Here is a 19,252-nt window from a genome sequence, read left to right on the forward strand (position 1 = left end):
GCTGCCTGCTGCTAGTGTTTCTCGGGTTAACGCTCCCGCCTCCGCACCCCTGTGTGTTTGCTTCCCTCTCCCCGGCTCGCGGCGGCTGGGTCCCTGGCCCCGGGGTGGGGGGTTTGGGGGGAACCGGAGGGAAGACTCGCGCCCCAGTGCTCCCAGGGCGGGGGTGCAGACAAGGGCTGGGAGGCGGAGCTGGCCCATTCTCCAGGCTCGAAGAGCCCGGGTCGCCGCAACCCTGACTCCTGTTACCTCACCGCCCACTGGGCTGCCGCCTCCCGCGCCCCAAATAATTGGCCTTGCAATTGGATGCCAAAGAGCCCAGAGTTGAGGGGGAGTCAAGCTTTGAGCCTAGGTCTCTCAGAGCCACCCAACACCCCTTTTTACCCACGCCCCGGCGTCCGTGTCTCCTGCCCCACCCCAATCCACCACTGAGGGCCCTGGGGGTCCCCAAATATGTCCTGACTTCCAGCTCTTCTCCCTCTCCACCCCCGAAAATAAAACTCAGGGACCAACATCTGCTTCCTTTGCACTTGCTCCGTCGACCCCTCCCCCCCACTTGGAGGGGCTTCCGTGGGGGAGGAGGCGGGGTTCGGGGACCTTATGGGTGACAGTATTGAGCGAGGAGAAGGCTGGCCCCTGCCCCACGAGGGGTGGGACTGGTGGGATGGGGGAAGCTCGCCCCGGGGCCCAGCTGAGCCCCTTCCCTCCAGGGACCCGAAGATCCCCCTCCCAGTGTCAGGAGACGCTTCCTAATCGCGGTGGGGAGGGGAGCGAGGGATGGCAGGGGGTTGGCGAGAGGACTCTCCCGGAGGTCCCGAATCCCAGCCAGTTTATTCCTGAGCCTCCCCCTCCCATCATAACCCACCACCCCCGCCCCATTTTGTACTGCAATAATACTGTATTATAAGCTTGCACTATTCCCCGATCCCGGCCAGCGTAAGCATGCACGAAAATCTCAAAACCACACACACACGAAGATGGGACGCTTCTTTTTTCTTACTCTCTCTCCGGGGTGCGTCCTCAGTGTACACAGCGGCGTCGGGGGTCCCCGGGCCCGGGTAGAAAAGCATGCACTGAGTCCCCGCCCCTAGACTGCGAGTACTGTACAAATCCAACACTTGAAACCGACACGCACACGTGTGGCACCGCCACGGGGGTGGGACACGGACATGCACCCACGCGCACACGGCCGCGCACGGGCGAGGGTGGAGGGCTCCCTGCCGTCACGCGTCGCTGTGCGAGGGATCTTGTGCCTTTTTAAGTCCCTGTATGTTAATGGAGACAATCCGGAGAGCTTGTGTACTACCAAATCCTGATTAAAGACGCCTTCCAGGAACTTGCGCCTCGCCTGCTTTCTTTCATCCTCCTCCTTCCTAGCCCATCATTCGAGGCGGACCCCAACTCTTGGGGTGCTCAGTTGGCCAGAGGGCAGCAACTAGTCTTTTGCTGGTTCAGGGATGGGGTAGGGGGCAAATTCCAGATTAGTGGCTCCAGCCTCGCACCTACCTGAGCTGGCAGTTAAGACCAGGGCAGTTGGGGACCGGTAGGGGACCCTAGAAGGTTTCAGCCTGGTTGAACTTGATCAGCCCTCACCTTGCTGGCTGTCTCCCTTCCTCTGGAGGAGGCGTTGGGGGGTGGACTTTAGTCTCTGGAGTCAACTCCAGATTGTCAACTTGCTGGAGAGGGGATGGGAAGTAGGGGGAGGGCCCACCAATGACGGGTTCTCTGTGGATCAGACTATTGAGACCAAGTGTGTGGTGGGGGTGGGAGGCCAGGACGCCAGAGAGCCCTGTGAGGGGGCCACAGGACCTGCCTCTGCCCCTCTGCTCTGCCGGGGTTCTGAGGTAGCCCTGGCCTCCAGGAGGTGGTCTGTTGAGAGGATCAGTGAGACTGGATTGTGCAGAGCCTGGGTGGTGTGGGGAACAGACTGTGGGGTGAGGGTGGGCGATGAGGAAGGGGAGGACTCCAGAGGCTTCCCAGACTGCAGGCAGAGAGGGGACGGGGAGGGGGCCTCCCTCCCTCTCCTTCTCTCTGTCCTCCACCCCACCCCTGCAGGCCTGCGGCCACACAAAAGAGGAAGACACTTTTCTCCTCAGGGCCTAAAGCAAGTGTGGGGGCAGAGGAAGGGCAAATGCCAGCTGTGTTTCTTTTTTTTTTTTGTTTTTTGTTTTTTGTTTTTTTTTTTTTGGAGGAAGATTAGCCCTCAGCTAACTACTGCCAGTCCTCCTCTTTTTGCTGAGGAAGCCTGGCTCTGAGCTAACATCCGTGCCCATCTTCCTCTAGTTTATACGTGGGACGCCTACCACAGCATGGCTGCCAAGCAGTGCCATGTCCGCACCCGGGATCCGAACCAGCGAACCCCGGGCCGCCGAGAAGCGGAACGTGCGAACTTAACCGCTGCGCCACCGGGCCGGCCCCCCAGCTGTGTTTCTTGACCCCTAGAGCCTTTAGAAGGCCCACATGCTGTCAGCTCCCTGCCCTTGGGCAGGCAGGGATGGGTTGGGGACACTGAGATCTGGGGGTCAAGTGTGTGAGGATCTACATAGATGGAGGATTGGCAGCCACCTTCCCAGGTCATCTTACCCCTTCCACCCAGGACTGCCAGGGGCCAGTGCACCTGGGGAGGGTGGCACTCCTGCGTGTGGGGTGGAGGAGCAGAGGGAGGGCTGTTGGCTTGGCAGATGTGGTTTGAGAGTGGAGACGCAGACGGACAGGTGAAGAATCTGGAAAGGCAGTGGTGGGTGGAGGAGGCTGCACTGCGAGCTCCTTCTCATCTCCAATTCTCAGGCTGGGCATTTATGGCGGGGGGGGGGGGGGAGGGGGGAGGGGAGATGGGAGGTGTGCACTGGACCGCTGCTGGGTCGGGGTGGGGGTGCTGCTGTGAGAGGCACGAAGCCCTCCCCATCCCCCTCGCCCAGCAGGGGAGGCATGGGGTGTCAGGGCTCACCCTGCTGCTTTTGTCACTCAGCAGCCCCCCTTCTTCAACCTTGGGACTGTGGACTGATGTGCAGTGCATGGTGTCCGGGCTTGGCAGGGTCCAGGGAGGACGGTGCTCTGTGCACCCTGTGTGGGAATGCTGGCGTGCGGAGTAGCCTTTCCCTGTGTGGGTGTCAGAGAAGTCTAGGCTGAGGAGAGCCTAGTTTTGTTGGTGGCAGGGGAAGAACCGAGTCTGATCCATCCACCTCCCTTCACTTGTCCTTCTGATTGAAGGAAACATGGACTTGGGCTGGGCTCTGAAGCTGGCAAGGCCGCAGCCCTCTGCTCTGGGCTCAGTGAGTCAGGGCGAGGGCTGGGGCTTTCATTGCCTCGCAGTGTCTCAGCACCAATAGCCTGCCTCCCCTCCCCCTACGACTCCCCCTGACCACATCTCCCTTTTGCCAAACTCCATCAGAATCAGCAGGGAGCTTTAAAACAGACCGATTTCTGAGCCTCATTTCTGATCTACAGAATCTGGGGGTAGGACTCAGGGCTCTGTAATTTTAGAAAGTTCCCCCAGAGAATGGTGTCCGAGCCAGGCTGGAGAACCACAGTAAGCAAATTGGAATCATAAAAGGTGTCTGCCCTGGGAAGGGAGCAGGAAGGTGTGAGCTTCCCCAGACCCCGACTTCCTCTTGCCAACACCCAGCACTCTTGCTTCCCTCTGAGCTGGAATGGGGGATGTCACTGCAGTCCCCCTCCCATGATGTCCTCAGGCCTCTACAGCCAAGTACACAGAGGCTGTCTAGTGACCGCTGGCTGAATGAATGAGCCCAGGACTGCATGGGTGAATGGTGGAATACCCTTTGGGCTCAGGCATCCAGGAGAGGCCAGGAGAAGGTGAGGGAGGTCTTTCTTCTCTCTGAGGAGGGAGGAACTCAAGCCCAGGCCTGGCCCTCCCCAACATGGAGCCAGATAGGGAGAAGTGGAGGGCCTTTGAAACACAGAGGCCGGCACGCCCAGGCTGAGGTGGCCTTGGCAGTGATCCTCAGGGCAAAGCTGTCCCCACTCTGAAGTTCACAGCGCTTCCTGCTAAAGGGCAGAGGGTCCCAGATTTCCCCACATCGGAGGGTGTGAGGCCAGTGAGGCAATGGAAAGTTCTGGGCTCTGGGCCACCCTGGTTGATGTGCTTTGTGACTTGCATGTTGATGCCTCTCTCCAGGCCTCGGTTTCCCAGTCTGATATTATCACTGATGCCTGATTTTCAGTTCTCACTCCTCCTCCCTCCCATGTAATAGAAGGGCAGGGCTTTGAGATGGAAGGAGAGAATGCTCCAGCTACAATCATGTAACACGGGCACTGTGAGTGGAGGGGCCATCCTATGAATGGCGCTTTTCCAGAGAGATCCAGGGCCGGGCCAGAGGAAAACGTGGTTCTGCCAGGGATGCGCCAAGTGTCAGAGATGGGACAGGGAAAATTGGCAGAGGTTCTGCTGAGAAAGGATAGCCTGGTGGGGTTGAAGGATATCCTTGCCCAGAGGATGTGTCTGGTGCTGGGTGGTGAGTTCTGAGGTGGACAGAGGGAGACATGATCAGAGCTCTGTGTCTGTCTGCCTGTCCCTGGCTGTCAGTCCCAGCACCTACCCCATGGTCCCCACTTACCTAGGAGCTCACAGCACCCCCCCCCCCGACCTCTGCCCAGTCATCTTTTCCAGCCTTAACATTGGTAACTAAACATGGCAAAGGGGCCCAGCACAAGGCCAGGCACAGAACCAGCACTTAATGTTTGCTAAATCAATGAATGAATAAATGAAGAATTAGAATGGCGTAGAAAAAGAAAACAGTTGCTGGGGTCTGTGAGCCTGGATGTGAAGGGGACATGGCTTTAAGGAAGTTCCCTGCCTGGCTCACACAGCGTGTGCTGAGGTCCTGTCTGCGCTTGCATGCTGCCCTGTCTTGCATTGCTCCCCCAACCCCTATCAAGTCCTCACCAATGGTGTGATTCGGAGGAAGATTATGGCAGCTGGGGAGAGAAGTCACAGCCTCGTGCAGATCCTTGGCGTTGGGGATTCCTGCCTTCCCCTTCTACCAGCCTTTGGGCCAACTGTTTGCACAGAGGCCTCAACTGGCCAAGCCCCTCTTGCCCCTCCCCTCCTCCCCTACAGGTGTGGCAACTGGGGCATTTCTGGAGTTGAGGAGGGAGGCAATGATCTCCAAACCAGAGCGTACAGGGCAAGGGGTAGCAGGTGGGGGTGGGAGGGAGTTAACATTTATCAAGCAGCTTCTATAGGGCAGACCCATTGCTTAGATGTCCTCATTTATGATCACAACACTGTGGCTTATGCATTATCCCCACTTCATTTCCTAATATAGAGATTGCATACTCCATGAAAATAAGGATCATGTCTATCTCGTTCAACACTGATCCACAGACTTGCAGCCTCTAACATGGTGGCCAGGACAATAGACATTCAAGGACTTCTTGAATGAATGAATGAAAACCCCTCGAGGGGCTCAATGTATATTGGGAGAGAGAACTCTGTAAACACATGCATGGGGAATAGAGGGTGGAAGGTTCTCTAATGGAAGGACGTGGGAGAACAAGTAGAAAGGAGAGTGATGAAGTCTGCTGGCAGGTGGACAAGATGGCTTTTTTGGAAGAAGAGTTGTTTGAACCACGTCCTGGAGGAAGAATGGGAATTTGTCAAGTGAACAGAAGGGGTGAGAGGGGCCCCCAGGGCAGAGGACACTGCCTAGGGGAAGACCCAGAAATGTGCGATGTCCAATGTATTCAGGGGCCTGCTGGTGGCATCAGAATGGCTGGAGCACCCAACGGGGGATCAGAGGGTGCTGCTAGAAATGAGAGTGGAGCAGAAGGTAGGAGCCGGATCATGGCGGGGGGCGGGGAGGGGAAGGACGGGACAGGGTTGCTCATGTGCCAAGCCACGGACTGGACTCTCTCCTAAGGACTGTGGGGGCCACTGTAGGTTTCTACAGGTTTGAAGCAGAGAGAGGGGGGATCAGATTTAAATTTCAAGACTACTCGGGCAGCTGTAGGAAGGATGGATGGGCAGTGTGGGATGGAGGAAACAGGCTGGTGGCTAAGGAACCACCAAGCAAGACAAGGCTGTGCCCATTGGGCTGGGGCAGATGTTTAAGAGGAACACTTGGTGGGACCCCCTGCGTCTGGATGGCACCTGAAGGTGCTGGAGGTGTCAGGATATCTCCGGGCTTCTGGTCTGGATGGGCTGTGTTTAGGAAGACAGAGGCCCAGTGTGTTCAAAAAGACTAACAAAGTGCTGGACACCATGGGCGCCATCCCACCTGGAACAAAGCCGTGCCAGCCCTGATGGGGCCCGGTGCATTGTGGGTGCTTGGGAGGGATGTGTGTGGATTGACGAGGGTGGAGCTGGAGAAGATGCGGCAGCTGAGGTCCTGATAAGGTGGTCAGGCTTTTCTAGTCTGGAAGGAAGGAGGCTAAGGGGAGATGTGGCAGGAGTCTAGAAAACCAAGAACAGGCCATTACATGCCAAGGACTCTGCACAAAGCTTCCAAGGGGAAAACTTAATCAAGCGAAAAGAAGCTGCCCTTCATAGGCTGACTGTGAATTGCTGGAGGAAGTGTGGACTCAAAACAGACCTGCAGAGGGCTGGGAAATTCTGGGCTGACAGGTCAGAAAGGGGCAGGAGGGAAGGGGCCCAGCCCGCACTTCAGGGAATGGAGCACAGCCCAGACTTGGCCCTTGTCCCACACAGGTTCTGGTGGCCCTGGGCGGCCAGCTCCCTGGCTGCAGAGAAACTGTGCCCTGTGAGGAGGCTGGCCGACACTTGCTGCTCCTCTCTGGACCTGGTTTCCTCATCTGTAAAAGGGAGGGTTGATCTCCATGATGGCTATGACGCCTTATAGTTGCCATTTTCTTCTTTTGATTGAAGTAGAGTTGGCTCTGGGTTTTGGGATGCACCTGGTGAGGAGGGGCGTTGGGGAATAGGAGATTGGGCGACAGAAAAGCCACCAGGATCAGGGCCTTGGACCTTGGGAGACCTGGAGCATGGACACACTCATTCGCCAGAGCTTTACTGAGCACTTACTAGGTGCCAGGGACCATTCCAGGCCCTGACGATAGAGCGATAGACAAAACAGAGCCAGTCCTCACGCTCATGGAGCCCACACTCTGGTGGACACATTGGGGCATGTAGGCCTCCTGGCCTGTGGGTGCAGTCCAGGTCTTCTCAGGCCCAGGGGGGCCTCAGTGGTGACCTCAGTGGGTCCCTGTGTGTGCCCCTTGCAGGTGTTCTCTGTGGCGCCCCCGTTTGAGGTGAACGGTCTCCCACGAGCTGTGCCTCTGAGCCTGCCCTACCAGGACTTCAAGAAAGACCTCTCTGATTACCGCGAACGGGCTCGGCTGCTCAACAGGGTCCGGAGGGTGGGCTTCTCGCACGTGCTGCTCACCGCGCCCCAGGTCCCACTGACTCCTGTTCAGCCTCAAGCTAATGGGAAGGAGGAAGAGGAGGAGGAGGAAGAGGAGGAGGAAGAGGAGGAGGAGGAGGAAGAGGAAGAGGAAGAAGAGGAGGAGGAGGAAGAAGAGGAGGAGGAAGAGGAGGAGGAGGAGGAAGAGGAGGAGGAGGAGGAGGAGGTAGTGGCCCTGGGGGAGGTGCTGGGGCCACACAGTGGCTCCAGCAGTGATGGGAGCGAGAGGAGCACTGATCGGAGCCAAGAGGGTGCCCCGTCCACACTGCTAGCCGACGATCAGAAGGAGTCCAGGGGCCGGGCCTCCATGGCCGACGGGGACCTTGAGCCTGAGGAGGGCTCCAAAACGCTGGTGCTCGTCTCCCCTGGCGACATGAAGAAGTCGCCTGTCACTGCCGACCTGGCCCCCGACCCCGACCTGGGCACTCTGGCTGCCTTCACTCCTCAGCATGAGCGGCCCCAGCCCACTGGTAGCCAGCTGGACGTGTCTGAGCCTGGCACCCTGTCCTCCGTCCTCAAATCTGAGCCCAAGCCCCCTGGGCCTGGAATAGGGCCGGGGGCCGGGGCAGTGACCACAGGGGCAGGGGGAGTGGCAGTCACCTCCTCACCCTTCACCAAAGTTGAGAGGACCTTTGTGCACATTGCGGAGAAAACCCACCTCAACGTCATGTCTTCCGGTGGACAGGCCTCTCGGCCTGAGGAGCTCAGTGCTGGGGGTGAGCTGGGCCTAGAGGTACCGTCTGATGGGGGGGCTGTGGAGGAGGGGGTTTTTGTGCCCCTGGAGAATGACATCGCTCAGTCAGGGCTGGAGAGTGGTGCCCTGTCTGGACCCCCCAGGGACACCTCCGTGGAGGTGGCCACAGACTCACTGCCCAATGGCCCAACCCTTGCTGAAGGGCCAGCCCCAGCATCCCCGCTGGAACCAGGCCCGGAGAAACTGGCCACCGTCTCCCCAAGCCGCCTTGCCATGCCAGGCCCTCGCCCCCGGAGCCGTATCCCTGTCCTGTTGTCTGAGGAGGACACGGGCTCAGAGCCCTCTGGCTCACTGTCGGCCAAAGAGCGGTGGGGCAAGAGGGCCCGACCACAGCAGGACCTGGCACGGCTGGTGATGGAGAAGAGGCAGGGCCGCCTGCTGCTGCGGCTGGCCTCTGGGGCCTCGTCCTCCTCCAGTGAGGAGCAGCGCCGCGCCTCGGAGACGCTCTCGGGCACGGGCTCCGAGGAGGACACACCCGCTTCCGAGCCCACAGCACCCAGGAAGGTCGGGCAGGCTGCTGCCACCCGCAGCCGGATTCCCCGCCCCATCAGCATCCGCATGCCCACGCCTGCCACAGCCCAGCAGCCCCCCGGCAGACCCCACGGCGCAGCCCCAGCATCTGACTCAGCCATCACCAGCAGGTGAGAAGCCACTGCCAGCCCCAGGGTGGGCAGTGGGCGACCACAGAAGGCCTCCACCAGCAGAGGCTTCCCCAGAGTGAAGGTCAGGGGCTACTGAAGACTCAGGGAGGACCTGCAGGGACACCTCCTGTCCACCCACTCCCCAACTAAGTCTTTCTTCTGACTCAGGTCCCAGCCCTGGCACTGGGTTCGAGGGAGTGGCTACAGTGAGCATGTCTGGAGGAATGCCAGCGAGGCCAGGCTTGGGGAAGGTTGCTGGGGGCCGGTGGGGTCCACACACAGCCTCTGGTGTGCCATGGGGCATTTGAAGCCAAAGGATAAAGCCCAGAATAGTTGGGAGGAAACAGTATTCATATTAGTATAACCAATATATAATATATATAATATACCCATAATACAAAATACATGGGTATAATATAAAATATATGGGTATACTGTTGAGTAAAATGTAAAATCCATGAGAAATTTAAGGATGAAACAGAGACGGCAGAGAAAGCCTGCAGCAAGCTCTTCCAGTAACAGCTTGGGAGCGTGTGGCCCCTAGAAGTCCCTCCCTGGAGGAGGGAGCACGAGGCCTCAGTTTACCCATCTGAGCCCTGTCTCCTCAGTCTCATCCAGCTCTGAGGATGCAGGACTCTAGGGCTCAGTGCCCAGGGAGATTCTGAAAATGTCTTTTCTTTTTGTTTCTTTGCCTCTGCTTTTCTCTTGCCTTCTGCCCTCCACTCTTCCCGCAGGCTCCAGCTGCAGAAGCCCCCAGGGTCGTCCGTCGCTACTGACCTCCGCCCCAAACAGCCCCCCGGCCGCGGCGTGGGTCCAGGGCGTGCCCCAGCTGGCCTCAGGCCCTCCGCCCCGCGCAGTCCGGGCCTCCCCGCCTCCGCCCCGCGCCATCCCAGCGCGTCGCCCCGGAGCCAGTCCCTGTCCCGCAGGGAGAGCTCCTCCCCCTCGCACCAGGCCCGGCCCGGGGGCCCCCCACCTCGGGGCGCCCCGCAGGCCCGGGCCCAGCCTGACGGCACCCCCTCCCCGGGGGGCCCCAAGAAAGGACCCAGAGGGAAACTCCAGACTCAGCGCTCAGCAACCAAAGGCCGGGCGGGGGCCGCGGAGGGCAGGGCCGGGGCCAGATAATGACGCGCGCAGCGCTCGGCGGCCCCCCACCCTCACCCTGGCCCCCTACTCGCAGCCGGCCACACTGGAACAGCTCCCAGCACAGCCTTACGCGCCCGACGCGCGCCACCCGCGGCCCCAGCTTCCCGCCTGCACCCGCGAGGACGCGCGCCAGCACACGCCCCCGGCCGCTGGGGGATGCCCCGGCGGGGGAACGCCCATCCCCCATCTTCCCCCAGCTCCCTCCCTCATCTCCTCTCCTCCCCCTGCCGCCCCTCAGGTGGGACAGACGCGCCCTCTGCCCCGGGAAGGCTCAGCCACTTTTCCCCGAGGACTCTACTAATGGGGTCGCCCTGCTCCCCCACCAGGCCTCTGCTGCTCCCCATGCTCCCCCAGGGACCTCTGCTTACACCTCCTGCGGCGCCCTTCCCTCTTCCCGGCCCTCATCCAGCCAAAGCCCCCCCTTTTCAGAGAGGCAGCCTCAAATTCCAGAAGTGAAGGCTCCAACCTCCCCCTAGGGGCCAACCCCACAGTCTCCTGGGAGCTGCGTGGTCTAAAAGGCCTCTTCTCAGCTGCCAGACTGGGCTTGGGGAAGTGGGACCTAGGGGCCATTGGTCTACTCAGGTGTGAGGGGGCAGGTCTGACCTGCCCCAAAGTCAGCTTCTTCCTGGACACCCCTTGTGGGAAGCAGGGGGCAGGTGATGGTGGGGTGGGCCTGGGGGGTGCTTCTCTGCACCTCTAAGGTGCAAAGACTCCCTCCCCCTAAATTTGGGTGGGGCCTCAGGGGGAACCATAGAGTGTGTGGGCTTCCAGCCTGGGCAGATGTTTCCCAGTGGGAAGTAGGAGGGGAGTTTTAAAAAAGGTTTCGCCCACTCTCTTGGCCCCCTGATCTAGTGCTCAGGACCCCTCACCATCAGGAATTCCTTCTTGCCATCTAACCTCAATCCTGCCCACTGCAGTTTCAGCCAACTTCCCTTTCTCCTGAGTTCAGTGGAGGTGGAGAATGGCTGGTTATCATCTTCTGTGCTGCCCCTTTGGAGATTCAGGGACTCAGAGCTGGCTGGGTCACCCTCCCTTTCCTCCTGGCTGTCGGGAGTGGGCTGGATCAGACCATTATCTCCCTCAGTGGGCAGAGAGAGCAGAAACAGGCAGGCAGACAGACAGCTGGCCCCTGATCTCAAGGCGGAAAGGCTCTTCTAACTTCCAGATTGTATGCTTGTGTGATGGGTCCAGCCCAAGTCCCCTCCCCTCCCAGCTCACCCTTCAGCCTGTCCCCTCTTATCCCAACCCCAGTCCATGCAGCTGAGCTGTCCCTGCAGAGGGTGAGGGCTGTGCTGCTCCATGAATGGATGTGGGGCCTCTTCCTGGGTCTTGCTCCTGCATAGCTCATCCCACCTCATCATGAGCCTCAACTGCCTTCGTCTGGGTTAAGCAGTACCCTGGCTGCAGAAGTGACAGCCAACCCTATCCAGGACAGGTCCTATCCAGCCAACCCTGCCTATCCAGGACAGGTCCCCTGCAGGCCTCTCCATCCTCAGCACCCACAGCCTCTGTCCCTTGGCCTGGCCCCTCTGTTCTTCCTTGGGTCACAGAGAGCAAAGCAAGATGACCATGGGAAGAGGAAGAAAGGCCCCAGCATGCCCCAGTGGTCTGGCAGCATCCAAACACCATCGCTTAGAAGGATGCCCACAAGGAAGTTGGCCAGGGGAGCAGCCTGGTGGTGCCAGCTGAAGCCTCTCATGGAGAGTCAGCAGGCTGGGGAAGCTGCTTCCGTGCCAAGGTGGTGGCTTCTCTGCAGACCAGCCCAGGGGAGGACTCCAGGGTGGACAGCCTTCAAGGTCTATCCCACGCTGACACAGAAGCTCCCAGAACACTCAGGAAACCTCTCTGGACAGAGCCCTCTTTGTCAACCCGAGACCCTCCCAAGGCCTCTACTGCCCTCTGGGTCCAGCAGAGGGGGTGGAGGAGGGGCCACTCTCTCCCACCTAGAGCTTCTCCGAATGACAATCAGCTTGTGCCAGATGGGGACCAGGGCATGACCCCTGGTGCCCAGATCCTGGGCCTGCTCCTTGCCGCCAACCGAACTGTGAATGTAGGGCCCCCAGCCTCACCCCTGCCGCAGGACCAACAACACCCTGGTTTGGTGTTGGGAGGAAAAAGGGGGCGGCCTGAGAGAGCCGCAGGCCCATCCCACCCCGCAGCTTCACCCAGCACTGGAGCTGGGCAGAGACGCAAAACCCTGTCTGCCCTTGGGATTCCAGGCCTCCCTAGGGCTCCCAACTGACCTCAGGCCTCTGCGTTATTGAATGTCATCGAGGTTGGGGGGGAGAGGGAGAAGGGGCAAGTGTGGGAGGGGGCTAGGGGACGGACTCTGCTCCTCCTCCGAGGAAAGATCCAGGGCAGAGGAATCCACACCTCTCAGTGCCCCCCCCCTCCAGCTGCAGCCTCTTCTCCCTTGAGCGCCCATCCCTTTCACCAAGCCCTCCAGGTCTGAGCCCCTTCTCTATAAAACAGCATCACACCACCACCATCACCATCATACCCCTCCAGCACTTCCCCATCAAGACAGCCTGTGTCACTGGCTCAGATGCGGGTCTGCTCACCCCAGAACACACCTGCCCTCCCCAGCCGCACTGTGCACGAAGAGGATGCAGGAGAGGGGCCGTGCCCCAGGCACCTGAGCTCCCCCCTTCCCAGCTCCTCACAGGGGCCTGGCTTGCTCAGTCTTCTCAGCTCCGGGGACCAGCCCTGGTGGGCATGGAGTAGGGGGCAGGGAGTTGCTCTTCCCCTCCCCTGGGAAGCCACTGAAGAATGTTTACATGCCAAACAGAATGTAACACCTTCCCCCATCCCTTCCTAGTCACTGCATGGCCTCTGCCCACCTGTACCTGTCCACCCCCACCCCAACACCTGGAAGCCGCTGTCATGATTAGATTGGGTCTCAGAAGGGAAGTAGCCATCACACCATTAAAAAGCCTGTGGACCTTTCTTTCTGTTGGCCTGGACTCTTCTTCCTTTGCAGGAAAGGGCAAAACCTAGGCCCGGGGGCTGGGGGCGGGCAGGAGAGAAGAGTGCAGGCTGGTGGGCAAGTGAGGAGGGACTGTCATGGAGGCAGATTGTCTCTACAGGCAGGAAACAGAAGCTCAGGACAGGTACAGGTAACTTGTTCAGGGTGATGTCGGTGGAAGGGGCTGCCTGCCGTCTCTGAGAGCAAAGCTCGTGTGCTCTCACCTCCCCCCGGCTGCCTCTCCCTGGGGCCAGAGACTCCAAGTCTAGCTTTGTGCAGAGAGGGAGATGGAAGAATTTTCATTGCCTCGAGGTTAACTGACAAAAGTGAGAGTGTTTAGAAAACCATAAAGTACAGCAACTCACAGGCGAGGAAGAACGATGGTCATTATTCTAGCAAAATCTATGAAAATCATAAATGAGCATCGCCTGTGACCCAGCGTCTCCAGTTCTTGAAATGTATCCTATGGATATTTGTGTAAACTTGCAAAATTATATGTGTTCAAAGTTATTTATTGCAGCATTCTTTGCACAGCCTCATCTACAATTCTGAAACCCCAAAAATTCTGAAAACGGAGTTTTTCCATTAGATTGGCACAAACTCATTTGGTATCAAAATCTGACAAGATCATTTATAGTCTTTATTAATTCCACTTACCATACATGTTTGCAGTGGAAATTTTTTTTTTTTTTTGAGGAAGATTAGCCCTGAGCTAACTGCTGCCAATCCTCCTGTTTTTGCTGAGGAAGACTGGCCCTGAGCTCACATCCGTGCCCATCTTCCTCTACTTTATATGTGGGATGCCTACCACAGCATGGCTTGCCAAACAGTGCCATGTGCGCACCCGGGATCCGAACCGGTGAACTCCGGGCCACCAAGAATCGGAACGTGCACACTTAACCGTTGCACCACCAGGCCAGCCCCTGCAGTGGAAATGTTAATGTGTTTGATTATGGGGTGCTGCCTTAGATCCTATTAGGGTGTTTCATAATATCTGGAACATACACTGAATTGCCTTTAGATGTACATGCACACATATGTAAAATCTGAATCCTAAAAGAAGTCTGATCCCAGTGGTTTGGCTAAGAGACTGGACCTGGAAAAGCAAAGGTTCAGAAGCAATCTCAATGTCCATTAGTTGGGGTTGATTAGCAGAGCATGTGATGTGATGGGGATCCCCCCATAGAGAACTGTGAGGCTCTGCGGTGAAGAAGGTGGCCCTTCATATACACTTGTGGATGGGTCTCCAAGACTAAGACTAAGTACAAGAGCCGTGTGTGGCATGCGGGCCTGTTTAGATGCGTTCGAGGTCTCCGGTGGCTCTGGGGAGGAGAGCCGGGGGACGGGAGACCTTGCTGTAGTGAACTTGCCTGTCTTTTGCATTTTGGACTCTGGGTTCACTAGGTGGGAATCTTTCACCTAGGCAATATAAACAATTTCTGTCCCCGGGCAGGCTCCTGGCCCTGCCTGGAATCAGAGGGAAAAGGGTCGAGGTTCCAAAGTCCTGCTCTCCTTCTGAGAAGACCCGTGGGACGCAGCTCTGACATCCTGGAACCTGTGTTCTCCTGTTCCCCACCATGGCCTCCCTGGGACCCGCTTTCCTCTGACGAGGATGCCAGGGGGCTCTAGCGCCTGATTCACCAGGCTTCAGTGGGGCCCCCACATGCTTTCACCCTCCTCCTTGTTTGAAAATGTCAAAGGCAAGTCATATTTGTAACAAAAAGGCAAATGCTAAAAGCATTTGTAAAAGTAAAAGATGAAAGCCGCCCATGCACAAATCTGACCATCTAGAGGTGACCCCTGGGAACGGCTTGGTGTGTACCATTTCTGGCCTTCTTCTTCTTCTTCTTTTTTTTTTTCCTGCCTTTTCTCCCCAAATCCCGCCAGTACATAGTTGTATATTTTAGTTGTGGGTTCTTCTAGTTGTGGCATGTGGGACGCCACTTCAGCATGGCCTGATGAGCGGTGCCATGTTGGCGCCCAGGATCCGAACCGGCGAAACCCTGGGCCGCCGAGGCGGAGCTGAGAACTTAAGCGCTCAGCCATGGGGCCGGCCCCGGCCTTCTTCTTTATGTTTATAATAATAGCACTCTCTCTCTATATATATATATTTCTTATAAACAGAGGAGCTTATCATTATCTACTATTCTGAAACGTGATTTTTATGCCCAACAAATGTGTCTTAAAACACAGACCTTCCTCGTTTTTATTATATTCATAGAGTTGTGCAACCATCACCATGATCAATTTTAGTACCTTCTCATCACCCCAAAAAGAAACTCCATACCCATGAGCAGTCGCTCCCACTTACCCACCCCCTCCCGCCCCAGGCAATCACTAATCTACTTTCTGTTTCTAGACAGATTTGCCTATTTTGGACATTTCCTGTGATTGGAATCATATGATCTGTGGCTCTTTGTGACTGCCTTCTTTCACTTAGCATGTTTTCCAGGTTCATCCATTTTGTAATATTTATCAGTATTTCATTCCTTTTTATGGCTGAATAGTAATCCACTATGTGCAAAGGCCAGATTTTGTTTATCTATTCATCAGTTGATGGACTTTGGGTTGTTGCTGCTTTTTGGCTATTATGAATAATGCTGTTATGAACATCTTTACAAGTGTTTGTGTGGACATATGCTTTGATTTCTCTTGGGTATATACCTAGAAGTGGAATTGCTGGGTCATGTGGTAACTCTATGTTTAACATTTTGAGGAATTACCAAACTTTTCCACAGTGGCTACACCGTTTTACATTCCCACCAGTAATGTATGAGCATCCTCACGTTCTTTTTTTTTTTTTTAAGATTTTTTATTTTTCCTTTTTCTCCCCAAAGTCCCCCGGTACAAAGCTGTATATTCTTAGCTGTGGGTCCTTCTAGTTGTGGCATGTGGGATGCCACCTCAGCATGGCTTGATGAGCGGTGTCATGTCTGTGCCGAGGATCCAAACCGGCGACACTCTGGGCCACTGAAGCAGAGTGCGCGAACTTAACCACTTGGCCATGAGGCTGGCCCCTCACGTTCTTTTTAATGGCGACTTAGTCCATGGCATGAGTGTTCCATAATCTATTTAACCACCTCCACACTGATACCCACCATTACCAGCACCATCATCACTCAAATCACAGATAGCCTCCTCCCAAACTAGGCTCTGATGACATAATGATTAACAAGAGAGACAAGATTCCTGCTCTCAGGGAACTTAGACATCTTCGTCATGACTACCACCACCACCATTATGACTATTATCATCATCACCATTATCACCACTACCACTGTGACCACTCCCACTACCACCATCACCACCCTTATCACTGTCATCACCGCCACCATCATCACCATCTCTATCACCATCCTCACCATTACTACCACCATCAGTATCATCTACCACATAATCCTCATCACTACCACTGCTGTCATAACCACATCACTATTACCTCAATCCCTAGCCCCATACCCCTCATCCCTCCAATTACCCCAATTCCCATCACTTTTACCATCAGTATTCCCACCTCCATCATTATTACACTATCGCAACACCATACTTACCACTGCAGTTGATTCTGTCATTACCAGCATCATCAATGTAGGAAATGATTTCATGGGTTGTAGCAATGGCTAATGGTCAGTGAAGCCCCAACTAAGATGGGGTGGTCACTCAATGCAGAGAGGGGCAAAAGAGTAAGAAGTCCTAGGGGCTGGCCCCGTGGCCGAGTGGTTAAGTTCGCGCGCTCTGCTGCAGGCGGCCCAGTGTTTCGTTGGTTCGAATCCTGGGCGAGGACATGGCACTGCTCATCAGACCACGCTGAGGCAGCGTCCCACATGCCACAACTAGAAGGACCCACAACAAAGAATATACAACTATGTACCGGGGGGCTTTGGGGAGAAAAAGGGAAAAAATAAAATCTTAAAAAAAAAAAAAAAAAAAGAGTAAGAAGTCCTAAAGTGTGAGAAGTCCTAAATTGTGAAAAGTCCCCATTGCAAGGGAGTTATTTATCCTAGGAACTTATTCTTCCCCAAATCCTCCAATATGTCTAGCAATAATTTCAACTAAGGAGTTGTTAGTTCTCCAGTGCACAAGACTCCTTCCCGTCTAGTCTTGTATAAACGAAGGTCTCTTCCATCTTGGCCTCTGAGCTCAGGTTTGGATTCCCAGGTTGGAAGGGGATGGGGATGGTTAAAAATTCAATCAAAACCAGCTCTTAACTGGGATTCAGAGCTGATCTGCCCTCTGGTTAGACTCTTGGCATTTCATACCTTCCCTGTCCAGCTCCATCATCTACCTCCAAACATCATGGTCATTATTGCCACCACTCCTTGATGACATCAAAGAGGAGAGCCGCCATATGGGGTGGAGCCAGGGAATAAGATGAAGCTAGGGGTACAGTCAAGGCCAAATTACTCTCTGTAGCAAGAGGCTGCAGATTTAGATCTGAGTTTCCTAGGAGCCAATGCAAAGAGGGAGAGGTGACCACTATATGACTGTCAGCTATTTCTCATGTTAAGGCAGGAGAAAAATTCGCATTATGAAAACAAAGGTACTACAAGCCGATGCCAGGGGTTGGCCTCATTGGGTGTTCTTTCTGGCTGTAGAAAAACCTCAGAGTCTTTCCCCGTGGAGCTGCTGGATGGACCATGGAGATGAGATGGCTGCAAAGGGTTATGGTATTTTATATTTTTATGTACTAATATGATTACATAGTACTAAATGAGGGAGGAACCAACAGCGTGGGGGTGACACGTGGGTGAGGGCAAGGGGGACAGGAGTTGTCTCACCCTTAAGCTGATCTCCAGGGCAGCTTGGGCATCCACCAGGTGAATAAGAGGGAGCTTAGTGCTGCCCCAGGGACTGCACGGACATATGAGGTGTCAACAGGCTGGTGTGTTTAGGGAACTGAGGGAAGGGGGCATGGTGAGATGGGGCTGGGGTCAGGCTGTGGGAGAGGAGCCAAGCTAGGGAGCTGGACTTCCACTCTCTAGCGGTGGGCACTGGTAAAGGGTTTTCGACAGAGACATTACCCTGTCAGATTTGAGTTTTAAAATGCTCACTGTGGTGGTGTGTGGAGAGTGGGTGACAGCGGAGAGAAGGAAGGCAGGCAGGTTTTGTGTGACTTGTTCTTACCGTCCTGTTAGACTGTACGCTCACTGCGGGCAGGGACTTGGTACCCTACAGAATGCTTAGGTTGCACTAGAGATTCAACGAATATCTCTTATATTATCACCTCCTGTCACCACCAGCAAATCACTGCCCTCACTCTCACGCCTATTAGCACCGCCATTAACACACACCATGTCCCTGATTCAGCTCCTTGTCCAGAGCTTTCTCAGGGAGCCCAGCCTCATGCAGACTGGAACATCTCCAGCTCTGCAGCTTGGGTCAAAGCCCTGGGCTGTTAAGTCAGGGGTCCTGGGCCTGTCTTCAGCTCGCTCCTGAGTCCCTGGGTGCCCCAGCTAGACATGCCCTTCCTTCCACCACTTCCTTCTCTGTTCAAAACAAAAGCTAGATTAAATTAGTTGTTTTTAAAACTATTTTTTTAGTCTGGGCCCTTTAGATGCCTATTTGCTTAGAAATCGGGAGCCCTTAGAACACAATTTGGCAACCTCCCAGCTCCGCCACCCGAGCGTTTGCAGAATCAGATCAGAATAAACTTGACATTGCTGGCTTCCACTGTGCTTTGGCTGCACGGGCCATGAATGAGAATGGAGTGGGGAAGGTCAAACAAATCCTGAGTCTTAGGCATTGTAGGTACCTAAAGCAGGAATTGGCAAACCCCTTCCTTCCCCACTCCCCACCAGGGGTAATCTGGGAAGCTCCTGAAAACAGGGGCAGGGTGCAGGCAGGAGGGACTTTGCAAATGGGAAGGTCCCTGAGTGCACAAGTGGGAGGGTGATGGGTCTGGGATCCCTCGATTGGCCAGGCTTCCCAGTGCGGATCCAGGTGTGTCTCAGGCCAGGAAATAAGCTCCAGGTGGGGGCCTAGGGTTACAGGGAGGCCTCGTGGCTCAGTAGAAAGAACCCTTCACCTGGTGAGGGCCTGGCCCTCAGTCTTGAATTCTGGGCTGCCGGCCAGGCTGTGGCTGCAAATAGGCTGACCTAGGACTTCACAGGACAAAGGGCATCCAAGGGGAGCTGGCACCAGGCCCTGGGTATTCCACCTCTTAGGAACCCTTGGAGGTCTGCTGATCAAAAGGCTAGGACTCACCTCCTTCACACCCAGCTACCCCACATGGCAGCCTGAGGCTACCTGACTTGGTCCCTGAGCACACGATGTAAGTCCCAGAATGACAGAGTCAGTGACCTTTGAATGGATGGCAGCCCCTCCCCCCAGGTACTGGGACAGACAGACAGGGATCTCTGGAGACCTGGGT

At 55.9% G+C, this 19,252-nt stretch overlaps 1 protein-coding gene across 2 annotated transcripts in view; it reads left to right on the forward strand.

The window, feature by feature from the left end:
• The window catches only part of TTBK1 (tau tubulin kinase 1), a 42,134-nt gene extending 29,271 nt beyond the window's left edge, over window positions 1-12,863 (forward strand). For both annotated transcript variants that reach the window (XM_023624967.2, XM_070244586.1), the window contains exons 14-15: window positions 7,201-8,774; window positions 9,509-12,863. In XM_023624967.2, coding sequence (XP_023480735.2) covers window positions 7,201-8,774; window positions 9,509-9,896 — 1,962 coding nt within the window. In that variant the 3' untranslated portion in view covers window positions 9,897-12,863. The remainder of the gene's footprint in view (window positions 1-7,200; window positions 8,775-9,508) is intronic.
• The last annotated feature ends 6,389 nt before the right edge of the window (window positions 12,864-19,252 follow it).

Source organism: Equus caballus, chromosome 20 (assembly GCF_041296265.1).
Source record: "Equus caballus isolate H_3958 breed thoroughbred chromosome 20, TB-T2T, whole genome shotgun sequence".
NCBI classification, from domain to species: domain Eukaryota; kingdom Metazoa; phylum Chordata; class Mammalia; order Perissodactyla; family Equidae; genus Equus; species Equus caballus.